The sequence below is a fragment of the Calliphora vicina genome, chromosome 4 (genome assembly GCF_958450345.1).
Source record: "Calliphora vicina chromosome 4, idCalVici1.1, whole genome shotgun sequence".
Classification (NCBI taxonomy): Eukaryota; Metazoa; Arthropoda; class Insecta; order Diptera; family Calliphoridae; genus Calliphora; species Calliphora vicina.
The window spans coordinates 99,679,730-99,697,941 of record NC_088783.1 but is presented as its reverse complement, the minus strand read 5'-3'; the positions used below and the strand labels follow the sequence as shown (position 1 = coordinate 99,697,941).

The 18,212-nt window shown below is 29.5% G+C and overlaps 2 protein-coding genes across 2 annotated transcripts; both read right to left on the bottom strand.

The window, feature by feature from the left end:
- Positions 1 to 286: 286 nt before the first annotated feature.
- Positions 287 to 3,592, bottom strand: LOC135958894 (uncharacterized). The gene is made up of 2 exons (XM_065509838.1): positions 3,327 to 3,592; positions 287 to 3,262 (listed from the first exon to the last, which is right to left on the bottom strand). The coding sequence occupies exons 1-2, from the start codon at positions 3,446 to 3,448 to the stop codon at positions 1,792 to 1,794; spliced, it is 1,593 nt and encodes a 530-aa protein (XP_065365910.1). The 5' UTR covers positions 3,449 to 3,592; the 3' UTR covers positions 287 to 1,791.
- A 3,192-nt stretch (positions 3,593 to 6,784) lies between these two features.
- Positions 6,785 to 17,161, bottom strand: LOC135958969 (coiled-coil domain-containing protein 89-like). Its single transcript, XM_065509916.1, has 2 exons — positions 16,884 to 17,161; positions 6,785 to 9,603 (listed from the first exon to the last, which is right to left on the bottom strand). The coding sequence occupies exons 1-2, from the start codon at positions 16,927 to 16,929 to the stop codon at positions 8,387 to 8,389; spliced, it is 1,263 nt and encodes a 420-aa protein (XP_065365988.1). The 5' UTR covers positions 16,930 to 17,161; the 3' UTR covers positions 6,785 to 8,386.
- Positions 17,162 to 18,212: the final 1,051 nt, after the last annotated feature.

Below are 18,212 nucleotides of genomic sequence, written 5' to 3'. Positions count from 1 at the left end.
ATTTATTCGTGTGTTGTTTTTGCAGTGTTTTTGTGTTGTTAATTGTCAAAATGTTCTCAAATAGTGTTGTTAAAAAATAATAAATAGTAAAAAAAAACAACAAATATAGTCAAAATACGACAAACATTATGGTTGGAATTACAGAATTAAAAGGTAAATATATATGTAAACAGTAACAAGTTTGTAGTTCTAACGTTCTTTAAATGATTTCAGATATTATAATTATCATCGGACAATGAACTAAGTAATTTTGAGAAAATGTTAAATTCAGAAAATAAAAGTGAAATTGTAAATACCTATTTATTTATTTATTAATTTCATTATTTTTATATGTATACATATTATATATTTTATTATTTATTTACTTAAGGTATCTTCAGTAAAGCGAGTATAAAAGGGTTACATAAAGGCATACTAAATATATTTTCAAAGGAACTAATCATAAACTATAATGTTCGGGGTATACATGGCAAAAAAACGGCCTTAAGACTTTAAGAAAGTTATCAATATTTTATTTCGTAAGTATTTTTTGTCATTAACATTTTGATATATAATAAATTATGTATGAAATAATTCTTTTTTCCAGTGGCAGAGTCATCCTAAGATTGAATTTTATGGAGAACTTTGCAAAGCCGTTATATCAGCAAAAATTAAATTTTAACTTTTAAAACAATTTCCTTTAATATGTAAATAATGTAAATTTAATAACAGTGAATTAAAAAAATATATTATTTTTTTATTATTAAAAGAATTAATTATTTTTATTTATCGGGAAGTAGTTTCAATTGAGGAAAAAAGAAATAGTTGTTATATTTTATTTAGATGTGGTTCTTATATCATTGAAGGGAATAGATTACATTTTTAATTAAAAAACTAGTTCTTAAAATAAAAATAAAACCAATTCTATATAAAGCAGGTGGAATTACTTATATATGTAAAATTATATTCCAAAGAACAACTTACTTTAGTCTCATGCCTTGCAAAAAGAATCGATTAGGCAATGCAATTGGTAACCAATTCTTTGAAAATGCTTAATTACCTTACTCGATTACATTTTGGGAAATTTTTTGCTGGGCATCGTTGCAATGGACTTTGAAATATCTATCATTAGATATCCATATTGTCTATATTAATGACTTAGTAATCCAGATATAGGTAAAAAATCGAGGTAGTCCCGGTTTTTTGCTCATATATACGTTATTTATGGACCGATTTTGCTGATTTTAAATAGCAAACTTCTCGAAAGCATGTCTGACAGAATTATTGAAGATTTGGATCCCGAAGATATCTGGGGTCTTCAGAAAATTGATTTCAACAGACAGACGGAAATGGCTTAATCGACTCCGCTATCTATAAGGATCCAGAATATATATACTTTATAGGGTCGGAAATGAAAAATGTAGAAATTACAAACGGAATGACAAACTTATATATACCCTTCTCATAAAAAACTTATTTTATATGGAGGTTAATCCATTTATGTAAATAATAAGTATGTGTATGTCCTTCCTCCCATTCCAAAACAATATTTTATTGACATATTGGGAATATTATAAGTGTTTCAATTACAAAACTACGATATAAAAATTTAAGTTCTTGTAAATTTGTTTTAATTTTTGAAAAAGGACATTTTTGATCCTGTAGTGTCCTTGCTCCGAATTCATCCAAATTTGTTCAAAACGTTAAAAATGTTCCAGAAAATTATTGTACAAAATTTTGATTAATTTTTTTAATATTTTCAATTTTCAGGATATAAGGGAAGGACACGAATTTGGATTTGTATATATAAATTTAATCCCAGTATTCGTAATTTTCATGAGTTAAGATTTCGTATGGATCATTTAAATTATAAAACGGGAACTTTTCATAATCCTCGAATAAATTATATGACGTATTCCTCATCCTCGGCTGGAGTCTAATTGGATTTTGTGATAATGGACGACCTAAAAGTCTATCGACATCATTTCTATTTTTTATGGCTATTTCAGCAATATCATGACGATTCTTTTTGGCAAAAACTTTATTGTCTTTGCAAATAATGTACTCATAACCATTGGCTCTTAGAAGCCTATTGGCATACATAAATACCGGATATACGGCTTCATCAATGTATTCTTTTAATTGTATGAACTTGGTTGATGAATTGAATTTCAATCGATTTCTGTTCGATAGAAATTTTATTTTTCCATCAATTGTCTTGAATTCTACCAATAGTACGACTTTATTTGTGCAGTTAGTTATTTTTTTATGTTCTACAATGCTAACTTTTGACATATCCTCGCTACTGAGTGTCAGGGACATTTTAGAAGCCAGTACAATCACTGCATTTGTTAAGGGATACACTATATCATCTTTGGGGAAATCTTTAATTATAACTTTGCAATCGTTGGGTTGTGTCAGTTCAAATTGTCGCGTACGTTTGATATTTAGTTTTGTTAAATCTACCGTTTTGTGGCTGTTATGTTGCATGTTACCATTCTTATGCTTTGGCTTTGTTTCTGGAGTTATACGTGTTTTTTTATCCAAGGACAGGTCGACATTTTTCTCCTCTTCTAATGTATGAACAGCATTAGACTTCTGTTCAGTCAATATAGTTTCAGATGCCGTTTTATTGTGTTTGTTGTTATGACGCATTCTGCCCTTATTAAGTTTTGTCTGTTTATCTGTAGATATTATGTTGTCCATGGATTGGTGGACACTTTCTTCAATTTGCTTTTTAAGCTCTAATGTAACATGTTTTAGTCTTTGCTCTAGCATTTCTATTTTATGATTTAAGATTATTTTCGATGCTTCGGCCTCGTTTAGGTTCTCTTTAAGTTTTGAATTTTCCGTGGTTAATAGCATTGTAGTCTGTTTCAATTCCTCTTCCAATTTGTTGATCTTTTCACACAGTTCGTGGACACCTTCTGCTCGTTGCACTGTTTCGATGTGAGTTTTTAAAGACTGAATTTCGTTTAATTTCATAGTCAACTCTTTCGTATGATTTACGTTTTTAACTTGAAGTTCGTGGGATAAGTTCTGTATTTTATTTTCCAGTTCTGCTCGCCACTGTTCAGAAATATTATACAGCCTTTTAATTTCATCTATTTTCTGTTCTTTTTTATCTACTTCTTCTTTAGTTTTATTAACTTTAGCATCGCTAATCTGCAGCTTTGTCTTTAAGTCGTTCACAATTGTTTCATATTCGCGGGTGTCCTCAAAGTTCAAATAAATGCTGTGAGTAGTGGGATTGTAAGATCTGCATTGAGGGCAACTGGTGGATCTGTAAATCAACATGAAATTAGCATGGTAAAGAATTTAATCTTTAGCTAATGAAAACAACTCACTTGGATCGCCACTGGTTCATGCAAGAGAAATGGAATATGTGGCCGCAACTGGTACTGTAAATGGCATCGGAATTTGTAAACGCCGCCTTACACACTGGACATGAGACATTCAGCGCAAACATTTTATTTGTCTAATTATCCACTTCTTTTATTAAAAACTTCCCATCAACGACGTCAAACCGAATTATTAAACAAAGGCGTACTAAAAATTTTATATTGTATTCCACATACTTAGCTACTAACACATAAAAATAGATTGATAAGTGCAAGATGTACTCGTCGCTACAACAAATACAAATATACAAAAACAACTGGTTTTTTGCTTTTGCTACAAACCCAACCTCTCATAAACTAATGAAATTAGAACTCACAAATAAACATAAATTTTGATAGTTCTAGTGTAATCAGCTGGGCTAACGAGTACACCTTATTAAATATTCAAGGCGAATTAATACAAGGTGGTGTCAGTTCTACAAAAACAACGATTGGTCTTAACAAATGTCAAAAAACCAAAATGAAAAATTAAACAAATAAGTATTTCAACTTAATATAATGTAGATAATTGAATAGTGAGGGCTTTACTTATTTATGTAAAAAATAAATATTTTGTTAATAAGCTTAGAATATGTACATATTTAAGTATAAAAACAAGCTTTGACAGTTGTTAGAACCAAAAAGCAAAAAAAAAATTATCAGCTGTTTGACTGACTCCACCTTGTATAAATTCGCCTTGCATGCAAGTGTTCTCAAGTTTGATAAGCAAAATCAAGGGGATTACCCGAATTTTTTAATAGACAATTATATATTATGTAGTTGCCACTTCTGTGCATTATTTTGATTTAGCTGCAAATTTTCGATTTAGCATTTGGCATTTTTTTTAGCATTTTTTAATAATTTGTTTAGCATTTTCTAGCTTCAATTTATTTTTCATTTTTACCCCTGTTACAATTAAAATTTGATTGATTGATTGTACATAGTTTAATGGTAACCACGAAAACGATGAAAAGATAAAAAATAAAAAAAAAATTGTTAAAAATTGTTATTTTTTATCGTGACGATAAACTGACAGTTCTCATACCAAAAACGTAAATTGGAAGTTTATCGTTACGAAAAACTATAACCAGATATTGAGAAAATAGGGGTGAGTTTTTGATTTTGAACGTTTTAAAGGAATTTAAATATTTCGAACATGGTGGGTTTAGGCACAGACAATGACAGGTATTAATCGTTGCATTATCGCCAATTTCAAAGAAAAACATTGTATTAGTACTCTGTGTTTGCCACTCGATACAATTGTCAGTGTCTTCCGCATCGAAAACTCTACCAGAAGAGACAGAATATTAGGTGCCGGAAACCTACAACTGGTTTTCAATCAACAATTAGACAAAAAAAATTATAAACGCATTTACGCTGCAATAAATGACGATATGCAACTATTAAAAATGCCAATAAAAATACAAAATACCAATACAAAAAAAACCCATTTAGAAATTGCTGCCTCTTCCGAATCTTGTCATCAAGCTAAAAGAGTTGTATATAGATACAAATTTATTGTATTTAAAGTTTTTAAAGTCTTTATTATCAGATATACAAAAAGTAAATAATATGTTTGAAAGTAACGACGTCGATCCAACTCTTATTCTCAGAATTGCTCATTCTTTTATTTCATCTTTAGAAAATTTTTATATACCTACACCATATTTTAATTATGATTTTAAACATTTTTTGAAAACAAGAACAAATATAAATTCTGAAACTGAAAAAGAAATTAGAATAATATGTAGAAATTGTATAGCAAAAATTTGTTAAGTTTAAAAAATATTAACTTTTTTGCTGTTGACAATAGATCAAAGTAAATTATATGAAAATTCCAAAGAAGAAATGATAAATTATTCAAATGATGAAATTACAACTTTAGAATTACAATGGCAAAAATTAACTTCATACGAGTGGCAAAATCAGAAGACAACTATTGAGTTTTGGATACAAGTTTATGAATACAGGAATGCAGTGAACGAAAATCCCTTCAAGGAATTGTCCGATTTTATTATGAAATTTTTTTTTTTTAACTAAAATATGAAATAGAATGATATTAAATACAATAAATTCGCTCCTTTATATAAAATGTGGATTGAAAAGATTGAATAAATGCTGCTTAAGTTTTCAAATAACTAAAGAATTAATCCAAAAATGTAATACAAATATATATAATATTATAACAGAGCCCTCAGAAAGTGAAGAATACACTTTTGATGAAGTATTTAATATGTAGCCAAAAGTTATTATTTTTCTTTAAACTAATTTATTTGTGAAGTACAAATGCTATTAAATAGCAAATATTTTTTTTGTTTTATGACATTTTAGAACATATAAAATACAGTGAATGTCACTTAAAATCGTACACCATCGTAGTAAAATTTTATTCATTAATTTTAGAAAGTTCATGTTTTGGAAATATTTTAAAATGCTATTTTTATATTGTGTGTGCTATTACATATCAGAAAGTATGGTGTAATTTTAATTGCCCTATCTACAAATAAAAAAATTGGGTAACACAAGTATACAGAGATGTCAAATTTGACAGTTCAAAAACACTATTAATTGTTTTTAAAGAAAGAGATAAAAAAATTTGCGGTTTAATACAGACAGTGCGTTAACTCAAACAACTATATAAATAAGCACAAAACCAAACCAGTTGAAATTGTTTCGAGCGAAAGAGACAAATATATTTTTTTGCCGTGTCACCTCTGTATACTTTGTGATAACACAACGCTTCATTTAAAATCGCACAGGCACTAAAAAATAGCAAAGGATACCCTACAATGTATTAGGATTATTTAATAACATTTTTTTTTCATTTTTAAAGTTTTAATTATAATTTAATATAAGTGTACGAATTTAAGTGAAATATGAATTTTGTGATATTTTTTAATTTTCATCAATATTTTTTGAATTGAGGTTTTGTTTTTTTTGTTCCAATTAATAAAATGACTATTAATTTTTTATATAATCACCTATTATTGCCTGTATAATTTCATATTTAAAAAAAATATGTTTTTCGAGTTTGAGTGACACTCACTGTACATAAAATATTACATGAATTAATGGTCGCTTTTGTCCAAAATTGTTTTATGTATTTATACATAATATATGACATTACTTATACACATAGTTACTAAAGTATACGTCGATTGACTTTTTGGGACTTTTTTTTAAAAATCTATATAGATATAAAAATACAAGGCCTGACTTATTCATTCACTAACTCAGTCATGACTGATGAGTCAGTAAATGAGTGAGTGAATGAATGAGTTAGGTCTTGTATTTTGAAATATATCGGTTTTTAAAAAAAGGTCCAAAAAGTCGATCGTACGTATACTTTAGTAACTGTGTGTAGATATGTATAAAGACTGAAAAATATATACATATTTTTAATTTTTGTTTTATAATAGTGAAGAATTTCTTCATAATATTATTAAAAATTTTTTTTAAATTATTTTTGGCATTTAAAAATTCATTTAGCATTATTTTGGTCACACTGCTTCTGTGTACATTTTAGAGTTCAATAGTCGATTGTTTGAAAAATCGAACAATTGACTTTTTGCTGGAAAATTCGATAAGTGTTTAATGCCCAGTTTTTGACTTGTTATTTAAATACGTATTCAGTTAATTTTAACTTAAAATTAAGTTGTATTTAAATACAGTTTGAGTTTTTCAGTGCTACATAATTTGTCTTATTTAAATAAGATAAAAGTATGGTAGCACTACTAAATATCAAAAATTTATCGATAGTTTTGCTTAAAACAGCTGTTCAACCAAAACAAAAATTGATACATTTTGCCCAATAAGAAATAAAAGTTTATTAAACAATAAAATTATTGGTAGGAAAATGCACAAAAGAAGCTCCAATTGCCCCGCATCGGAATTGTAGTTTTTGCAAGACGCTGTTGTTTGTTTTTTTTTTACTACAATAGAGTGAAAAAAACCAAACAACAAAAGTCAGCTGTCAAAAACATATGGTAGTTTATGAAACTTAAATAGAATTTAAATGACCAACGTCGGCCATTTAAGTATCATTTAAAAAAGCACTGAGAAACTCATTTTCGCATTTAAATAGAACTTAAATATAATTCATATTTAAATACGAAGTCAAAAACTGGCTCTAAGTTTTTCTTAGAATTTAAATTACTCAGTCCTGTAAAAAATGCATCGAACTTTATTTAATGAACAATTTCTGGCTAAAATAGTATCGAGACTTTAGAATCATTTTTTTATACCCTTCACCTTCGTGAGAAGTTTGTCAATCCATTTGTAAATCAACTTTCCGAAGCTCCCAAATAACTCGGTTGCTATTTAAAATCGAGAAAATCGGTCCACAAGTGGCTGAGATATAAGGAAAAAAGCAGGACAACCTCAATTTTTGGCCTATTTTTGACCAAAGTTTTTTTTTCGCTAAATATTAAAAAAAAAAATTGAAAAAAAAAATTTAAAAAAACAATTCGAAAAATTTTTTTTTCCAAAAAATTAAAATTATTTAAATCGTTCCACAAAATGGCTGAGATATAAGGAAAAAACCAGGACAGCCTCAAGTTTTAACCAATATCTGGATTACTAAGTCATTAATATATATAGGATATACAACTTACCATAGTAAGTTGGTCCTACAATGGGCCAAAATCGGAAAAAAAATTTTTAACCCGAATTTTTTTTTAACCAAAAATGTTTTTCACTAAATATTAAAAAAAAAAATTTTAAAAGTAAAAATTTTTTTTTTAAATTTAAAAACTAAAAAAAAAATTATAAAAACAATTTCGAAAAAAACAACTTTAAAAAAAATTTAAATTTTGTTTACCTAAAAATATTTAAAATTTTTATTTTAAGTATAATTTGGTGAAGGGTATATAAGATTCGGCACAGCCGAATATAGCTCTCTTACTTGTTTTTTTATATACATACGTCCGGTGAAAATTTTTAAAATGCCTGATATAATTATATTATTTATTTTCTTAAAACTATCATATAGTTTTCTTCTCCGAATTTGTTAACAAACTCTGGGATCGTTAATTGGGTTTTATTAGTCCATCTACATGATTCTCGGACTTAATTTCTATTGTTTCGGTATCAGAACCATTTTTTTTAGCAAAAACTTTATCATCTTTGTACCAAATTCTATTAAATCCATTAGCTCGAAGTTTTTTGTTGGCGTAAAGGAATAGGGAGTATATTTCGTTTTCAACAAATTCTTTTAATTGAATAAATTTTGTAGATGAATTTAATTTCAGTTTACTGCGGCTTGAAAGAAATTTTGTTTTCGTGTCGCTGGTTTTAAATTCAACCAACAGTGAGACATTTTGGGAAAATTCCCTCAAACCTTTGCGCTCCATGATACGAACTTTTATTAGGTCCTCGCGATTTATGCACATAGACATTTTGGAAGCCAAAACTATTACAGTATTTTCCACTGGTTCTAGTATTTGATCGGTGGGAATATCTCTAATCAGAACTTTATAATTATTGCGATCATTCAATTGTTCTTGGGACTTTGTCAAACTTTCCATTGATCCTGAAGTGACTTTTTCTAATTGAGTTTTTGACCTGAATCCGCGAATGAGGCCATCCAACTGTTTGTTGTATTGTGTAAGAGCGGTATTTTTTGCTATTTCTCTTTCAAGTTCTGAAGACACCCGATCAAGATGTTCTTCAAGTTGTTCAATTTTAATATTTTCCTTCATATGTTCTGATTTAGATTCCTTTGCTTCATTCAAAGATTTAAATTTCTGATTCTCCGCAATTAATTGAGTACATTCTGCCATTTCTTTTTCCAACTCTGCAGTGACATATTTCAGTTTTTGTTCCACTGTGCTTACATTCTGATCGAGCATCGCCGTCGTTTTATCAGTTTCATCTTGTTTCATTTTCAGTGATGAGTTTTCCAACGTAACTTTTTCATTTTTATCTCTAAGTTCATCATTTTCTAATGAAAGCTGGGTACTTTTCAATTTCAAGTTATTGATTTCATCATTTAATGCAGCTATTTTTGAATTTTCCTCCAGTAGCCGATTGTAATTCGCAGTTTGCTCTTCTAATTTTTTTGAAGTTTGTTTCAATTCAATTTCTATGTTTTTGTTCTTTTCATTTATAATCAGGAGTGCTGAATTTTTCAACTTCAGCAAGAAGTTTTCCTCTGAAGATTTTTTAAATTGTTCTTCCAAGTTCGTATATTTTGTTTCTAAATTGTTTAATATTTTCGACAATTCAGCGAATATGTTGTGAACATCTGTAAAAAAATAAATTAAAATATTCTATTATAATAATTTAGTACTATTTTTTTTTTTTTTCTCAAACATTTCAATAGAAATTTAGAATTTCAATTTAAAATTGCGGAAATAACAATTGAAATTTCAAATTGAGAAATTAGTTTTGTTACGTTCACACTTTGATTTACATTTTTTGATATTTCTCTTCACACTCATTTGTATTTTTTTCATAACCGGGTTAAAACTTAAAAAAATCAACCCAGCGTATAAGGAGAAAGAGAAAATATAAAAAATCATGAAGCAACTTCAAATTGAAAACATTTAAAAATTACAAAATAAATAAAGTATTCAATAAAATTAGGAGAGTAGCAGTGAGATTGAATCCTCAAAGATCCAGTGGATGTTCAAAATAACTTCATTTTTATATACACCGTTAAAAAAGATGTGAGGTATATTTATTATGTCATTCCGTTTGTAACATATCGAAATATTGGTCGTAGAACCAATATATTATGGGTCCTCATACAATTCTAAGGCGATCTAGGTTTGTCCGTCTGTCTGTTGAAAACTCGATAGGGCCCAAAAAGGAGCTAGCTGAAATTTTCCACAAATACTCTGCTGATAAGGAGTGTTTGCTATTGAAAATAGGCATGATTTAACCTAGCCCCCCAAAAAAAAGTTAATTATGCGACAATCCTGATAAAATTTTGCACAATTTTTTTTTTCTTGGACCAGCACTCAGTGGATGACCCCTACTAATTAGTAAAAATAGGTTATGGGAGGGAGGATAGGGGGAGTAGTGCTTGTGGATAATCGATTTGAAATTTCCGATATTTAAAGTGACAGGAGGAAGCTTATTCCACATACGGACAGTACGGTTAAAAAACGAATTTTCTCCGTAATGTGTTGTGCAATCCACTGTCCAGTCGACAACGAATTGGTGAGCCCTTGCCGAAGAACGTGTGTTGTGTAAAAAACTACGGGTTTCGCTAACAAGTTCCCTAATTTCTGCAGAGCACATACCATTGTAGTATCGGTAGAATAGTGAAACACAACCCACATTGCGACGATGTTCCAGTGAGTCAATAGAGCTGGATACCCGATAAGCACCTTCGCCCTCTCCTGTACGCGTTTGAGTAACTCCAAAATAGACTTCGAAGCACCGGCCCACACATGAGAATTGTATTTCATTTTAGGTCGGATATAAGTGGTGTAAATAGTAAGGAGATCAGATGGAGTGAAGTAATTCTTACACCGTTTTAGAAAACCAAGGCACTTGAATGCTTCTTTCGAAACTCGAAAAATGTGTTTTGTCCATCGAACTGAATACTCATGCCTAGAACATCAAGAACTTCTGATTCCTTAATATTTACACCACCGATGAAAACATATGGAGCAACATGATCTGTTGTGCGGGACCTAATTAGTTTACACCAAGCGAAAAAATGAACACATTCGGTGTCAATAGTGTATCAACCTCGTATGTGTATAAATCATTGGTCTCCAGCAGTACGCCCGCGGGCACCGTCTATGTGTGAGTTTCTTATACATGTGAAACCGAAATTAAACAAGTAAGAGTGCTATATTCGACTATGCCGAATCTTATATACCCTTCACCTTTGTTGTGAAAGCATTATTATTTTTTATAATTAGTATATATGTATGTACATTAGAGTGCTCCAAAAAAATAAAATTGCGAATTTTGACCGTCCCCCCCTCTAGAATTGTTCTATGTATTGTAGAAACACGTTGTGTAAAATATTAGGATGATAGGATAAGTTTTGAGGTGCATTTACAAGGGGTTTCAAAACTCCAATTTCAAATTTTTAAAAATTTTGTTAAACAAATTTCAGAATTTTTTGATCATCACGTGGGGATTTATTGACAACATAATAGGGAATAAAAATGTGAAAAAAGTATGTCAATACCTCCTATAGTTTTTCCGTACCTGCGATATAAATTTTGCGAATTTCGAGAAAAACTAATTTTTTGGCCATATTTTGGGGAATGACCAGAATTTCCTTACTCTAATGATTTTCAAGTAAAAGCTATTCAGAATAATATAGTCCAGGTAATTTTAAATATAGTCTGAAAGTTTTACTAAAATCGGAAAACTTTAACCCTTAAATCGTGAAGGTCAAAGGTCAATTTTTTCAATATTTGGAATTTCTCATGGAAAGATAGCGAAATATTATATATGTTTGGGCCGATTTTGATGAAACTTAAGAAAAATATAAAATGAAGTCTAGTATTCACAATTTAACCCTTAAGAGTACTTGGGGTCCAAATGACCCTCAACTTTTAAAATCACGAAAAACACATACATACGTTTTGTTGTTTTTTTGTCAAAAAAACCAACACACAACCAAACAAAACTTTAGTTGTATAAAAAACAACAACAACGCCAAAAGAAACAAAACACAAAAAAAAACAAAATACACAAAGCTTGCACATCCATCCAACCATACGTTTTGTTGTTTTTTTGTCAAAGCATGCAATACATTGTGTTTTTTGATGAATTTTTCAGAGGTTGTCTCGGATTTTTGCTCATATCTCCGTTATTTATGGACGGATTTTGCTGATTTTAAATAGCAAAATTCTCGAAAGTATGTCTGACAGAATTGTTGAAGATTTGGATCCCGAAGATATCTGGGGCCTTCAGAAAATTGATTTCAACAGACAGACAGACAGACGGACAGACAGACAGACAGACGGACATGGCTTAATCGACTCCGCTATCTATAAGGATCCAGAATATATATACTTTATAGGGTCGGAAATGAAAAATGTAGAAATTACAAACGGAATGACAAACTTATATATACCCTTCTCACGAAGCTGAAGGGTATAAAAACGAACGAGTTATTTTACATGTGTTGCCAGTGAAGGATATTTTCATAAGAAATTTGGTTCAGTGTACACACATCGTAACACTAAAATACGAAGCAAATCTATTGTTGTAAGAGTTTGGTTAACAAATTTGATAAAAACAAGAAATGACATTTGACACCATCCGTTGTCAGTCTAATAACGTAGCGTTGTCAGTTTGACACCATACCATTGTCGATTTGATACCGTCCTTTATCTATGTGACTCGTTCCGTTTCTGATTTGGAATCATGTAATCCCTTACCATTCAAATTTTCTTTAATATTTATGGCGATTAAAATAAAAAACATAAAATACCTCTTTTTTCATTAATTTTACATTTAAAAAACATTATATGATACTCGTATGTAAAAAATTTTCAATAGTTATTGTTTCCTGGAACAGTTATACTTGCATATATGTAGTCAGTTTATTCAGCAATCTCCTCATTGTTCTTATTAGTTGCACTGTATTTATTTTGTATTTTTTTAACTTTTTCTGAATTTTTCCCGTTGAAACTGTAACAAAACTATGATAGTGTTTGAAAATTTACAAATAAATAAGTTGCTTAGTATAGCCCAATAAACTTAAAATCTATGAATTTTTTGAAAATTTTTATAAATAAACTAGCAAATGAAACCGGCAAATGAAAATCAAATTAAAAATTAGCCAATTGCGTAAAATTTGTGACACTCATTCTTAATCACATCCGAATGCATTTCAAATACGGGGGATATTTTTTAATAATTCAAGTCAAAACATTAGATGATGTTGTGGCTGAGAAGAATCTAATGATAAAGAACTTATTTTAAAAGCAGTTTGTGGGAAAATCAAGGAAAGAAAAATTAATGTACGATCATAAACTCTAACAAATTTACGTAGACTACAGAGTAAGGATTTAGGGAAGGACAAACACTGAATTGGAAAAGAACAATGTTGTAAACACTGTTAAACATGGCGGAGGAGGGGTCATGATGTGTGGTTGTAAAGCTACATCTGATGTAGGAAACTTAGTTTTCTTTAACTGTACAATGGATTAAACTGTGTCCCTTAATATTTTAAAAGAATACCTACTACAAAGCGCTCTAAAGTTAAATCATGGGGAACATTTCAATTTTCAACAGGACAATGACCCCGAATACACAGACCATGACGTCCGAATTTGGATAGTGCATCATGTTTCCCACATTCTGCCGACTTCTCCGCAATCACCTGACATGAATCCCATAGAACATCTATGGGATGAATTGGCCAAACGTGTAGATAAGCACCATATTACTAGTAAGACTCAACTTAAAGAAGCCCTGTTAAAAGAATGGCAAAATATTGGACAACACGATTAAAAGAAGTCATTAAAAAGAAATGCTACTCCAGGAAATATTAAACTATTTAAAAAAAACTATTTTCCTATTAAAATTAGAAACTGTGAATATTTTTGTCCACTTGAAATCGATGTTTAGTTTTTCCATATATTTCAATAAGTTATATGTAAATAAATATTTTTTTTGAAACCCGTACGAAAGTTGTGGCCTTCGTTTAAAAAATATGGAAGATTAAAGATAAATCTGTATGCTGTGTGAATATTTAAGTCCGGCACTGTATATACATATATTTACTTAATTACAGCAGCATTTATTAAGAAGTTCGCCATCAAAGATGATTAAAGGGCGATACCAAAAAATTATTACTTTCTTGAGACATGAACAAGTTTTGAATTCAAGCATGATAATCATTAAATGTATTAATTTGTATATTATGAAATACAGAATCTCATTCTTTGGTAGTTCTATGACAGAAGAATTTTTGTATCATCTAAATCACTCTATCTAATTCACTAATTGTCGGTTCATACAAAGGCGCCGCACTGTGGTTCCAAATCAAAATCTGGGTGGACAAAATTATGAAAATCGGTATCTTCAATCGACAATCTGCTCTCCTCCAATACAAATGGGTTTTTCAATTGGACATTTCGTTTTCTCGACAGAAGCGCCAGAAGTTCAACAAATTTTGAATCATATTTTCGTAAATTTTTTTTAATATTTTACTGCTTTACTAAATTAGATATATCTCAATAGTTTTACCATATAGAAATTCATACTTCAAAAATTTAGTTTCAGAAAGACATGAAAACGTAGACCCTACTGTAACTTGAAAAAAAGTTTATATTGATCTTTTAAAGATTTTTTTGGAATCGAAGATACCAATTCTATATAAAAAGATCGGCAAATAATTTTGTCCACCTAGATTTTGATTTGAAGCCACAGTGCGCCGGGTAGATTTATATTTATTTGTCTTAGAATTTTGGCATTGAAACATGTAAAGAATATTTTGTATTTCCCTTAAATATATGGCCCGCCAACTTAATAATATGTGCTTACATTCAAAAAAAATTCTTGGGACCAACAATACAAACAATAAAACTTAATTTACAACCTATTTTTGCAAAATGAATTAATTAGTTTGCAAAACAACGAACGCAAACGGTTTTACATTTTTGTAAAGTAGATATAAATTTCATGGGAGTGAGCTTTACTGTTTTCATATGTTTTTACTGGGCCGAAGACTGTCAAGTCTGCCACAAATATATCAAGCGAAAATAGTGTTTGAGAAAATCGCTTAAAAAAAAAAATTAATTTTTGCAGTAAGAAAATTTTCTTTGGTAAAGAGTTTGACTAATTTTTGTTTACTGTAATTTGAACACTGTTGCGATGAATATTTTCTAATAGACCCTCTATTATCGTTTGTAAACTTTTCAGCCTTATCCATTTGTCTAATTTTTGAAGCACACGTTTCACCAAATAGGCCAAAGTCATCAGATGGTTTAGAAAGTTCATTTTTAGCCAAGACTAAAAGCTCATCATCAAAGTTTGTACCCTTTCGACGCTTTGTTGGTGCTTCAAATTATTTAACTAATGGCATGGATGACTATGAAGATATCAGTTGTGGAACATTGAACGCCGGCTCATGATGGAACAACGTAAACTTAACAAATTTGCAAAGTTCACAATCGATAAATTCAGCAACAAATGCAAAACTATGTAGAGATTCATTAGCAACGTATTTTTCCAATGAAGGTCAAGTTCCATGGCAAACGAAATTTGTTTAAATAAATAAACGAAATGCAATACTTACTGAGTTTTTATTGATATAAAAATTAATGTGCTGTTTTTCTATAGCGAAAAATTTCCACTTTGAGTGGAAATTTAACATGTGTTTTGTTATTGTAACAAAAACAAAATACATGTAAAACGTCCATTCAAAGCACTCGTTCGCTATAGAAAAACAACACATAATAGTGCTAATTGAACGTATTGGGGTTTCATAGATTCGCAAGAAGTCTATTGCTTTAAAATAATACAGATTTGGATCTGTATAATCTTCTGCACCAGCTTCACTTTTATTTTGTTGTGATAGACGTTTGACTTCCCTTTAGTAATTAGTTATTAAGGTGTTTATCGTTTTCTTGTCTGCCTGTTTATTTATTCTTTATATTTTTCTAATATAATGGTATACTTTGAAAGGTTTGGTAGAATTCAGTTTATTACCATTCTTTATAACTTATCGTTAAGGTAGTTTTTGTTGTGAAAAATCTTAAAAAAGCGATACAAATCCCTCAAAAATCTGTAAATTTTGCAACACTCCAAGGTATATTAATTATAAGATAGTGTCATCGGCGAATTCAGAATACCGAGCGAATTGGTTATTTTTTTTTTATATGTAGTTGGACATTGTGCCTGCATTTGAAGGCGAATTGGCTGGCAGGGAAAAATGTCAAAAACAGCTCACAGATAAATCAAAGCGAAATTTTGTTAAACAAAAAATTTTTATAAATTTGAATCTGTTTGTAATTTAATTTGATGTTTTTAAAAATAAAACTAATTTCGTGTAGTATTATTATTGGTTTTAAAACATAAACGAATTTAACAGCAAAACAAAGTTTGACATTTACAAAATGTAAACAAAGTTTGACATTTATAATGCACTACGGCGAAAAATGAACATAGTAGCAAAAAACGATCAGCTGGTCTGATAACACTACCTTATAATTAATATACCTTGGCAACACTCTAGAAGTACACAAGGCTAATTCATATATGAATTCGCCTTGGAAGTACATGAATTTTGTTTGTATTGTATCAATTCATTATAAGGTGAGATCGATTCTACCCAAGTATATTTACAAAAACCACATGAAATTTGTTTATGTTGACTGGAAATATCAAAGTCTGTCTGTTGCTTTTACTTTTGATGTAGTATTCGCAACAACAAACAGTAGTGAATTTGACAGTTTGGGCCTCCAAGCAAATTATGAAACAATAAGCTGTGCTATAGACATCACCTTGTATAAATTCACTGTATATTGTATTTATGAATCATTTGAAAATTTTCATATAAAATTATAGTTGATGATACATTTCGCATAAAACATTTACCTGTTGAACTGTTCTGATTATCTTCACAAATGTTTTGTTGGTGCATGTTTTGTTGATTCTGAATAAATATGAAGACTATTTGAAAATCCGTATAAGTAAGTAAAAACAATAATGTCAACTTCTATGGACTGATAAACAGAACTGCCAGAATACAGAATTCCATACGTCTTATTTTCTCTTTCTTTTTAAACCACTTTTTGTTTATTTTTATCTTTACTTTAGCACACAATAAATTAAACATAAAAAATTACTCCGTCTTTCTCTTTCATCGCCACAAAGTGTGTTCATCACTGCACCAAAGCGAATTTATAGAAGGTGACGACGGAATTAAAAAAACATCAATATTTATAAAAACAACAGGCGCTTTGTTTTTGTAAAACTATAATTGAACTGTCAAAGCAGCTTGATGTTTGTAATACAAACCAAGGCGAATTTATACCAGGTGGTGTCAGTTCAACAAAAATAATTGGTCTTAACAAATGTCAAAAAACTTAAATGAAAAATTAAACAAATAAGTATTTAAACTTAATATAGTGTAGATAATTGAATAGCGAGGGCTTTACTTATTTATGTAAACAATAAATATTTTGTTAATAAGCTTAGAATATGTACATATTTAAGTATAAAAACAAGCTTTGACAGTTGTTAGAACCAAAAAGCGAAAAAAAATTATCAACTGTTTGACTGACTCCACCTTGTATAAATTCGCCTTGATACAAACTTTGTATTGCTTTTGGTGTGTTTGTCGAAGCAACAAACAAGTGAATTTGACAACACAAACATCTTATCAAATAAAGCAAAAATAATCAGCTGTTCTTCTGTCGTCACCTTCTATAGATTCGCCTTAGCGGAGCCCATGTTTTGCCCTTTCCCTGCTTTGAACTGATAATACCATACATCCAAAGTTGCCAGATAAATTGTGTGATAATCGTACAATTTTGGGGAAATGACTTTTAAAAAACGTAAAAATAATTAACCCTCCGTTAGTCGCAATCTTTTTCAATTGACACTAGTCGCAATGTATCAAATTGATATTAATATAAAGAATAATAAAGAAAAAGACTTGTTTTATTTCGTAAACATAAAAACAATTTAAATCAGTAAAAGAGTAATAAAAATAAAATTGCAGTAAAAATATATTTTTATCAAAAAAAAGCTTAAAATTTAGAAAACTATAAATAGGAAAACATTTACAATAAAAAAATTTTTGCTTGTATCAAACATATCAGTTGCGACTAACGGTGGGTTAAATTTATCAATAATTTACTTAATAGTGCATTTACACCGAGGCGAAATCTAGTGGATTTTAATTGAAATCTTGTTCAATAT

Coding starts and splice junctions, on each gene's coding strand:
- LOC135958894 (XM_065509838.1), bottom strand. CDS start 3,448: ATGTTTGCGCTGAATGTCTCATGTCCAGTGTGTAAGGCGGCGTTTACA. Junction 3,263..3,326: donor ATGAACCAGTGGCGATCCAA/GTGAGTTGTTTT, acceptor GTTGATTTACAG/ATCCACCAGTTGCCCTCAAT.
- LOC135958969 (XM_065509916.1), bottom strand. CDS start 16,929: ATGCACCAACAAAACATTTGTGAAGATAATCAGAACAGTTCAACAG. Junction 9,604..16,883: donor TAATCAGAACAGTTCAACAG/GTAAATGTTTTA, acceptor ATTTTTTTACAG/ATGTTCACAACATATTCGCT.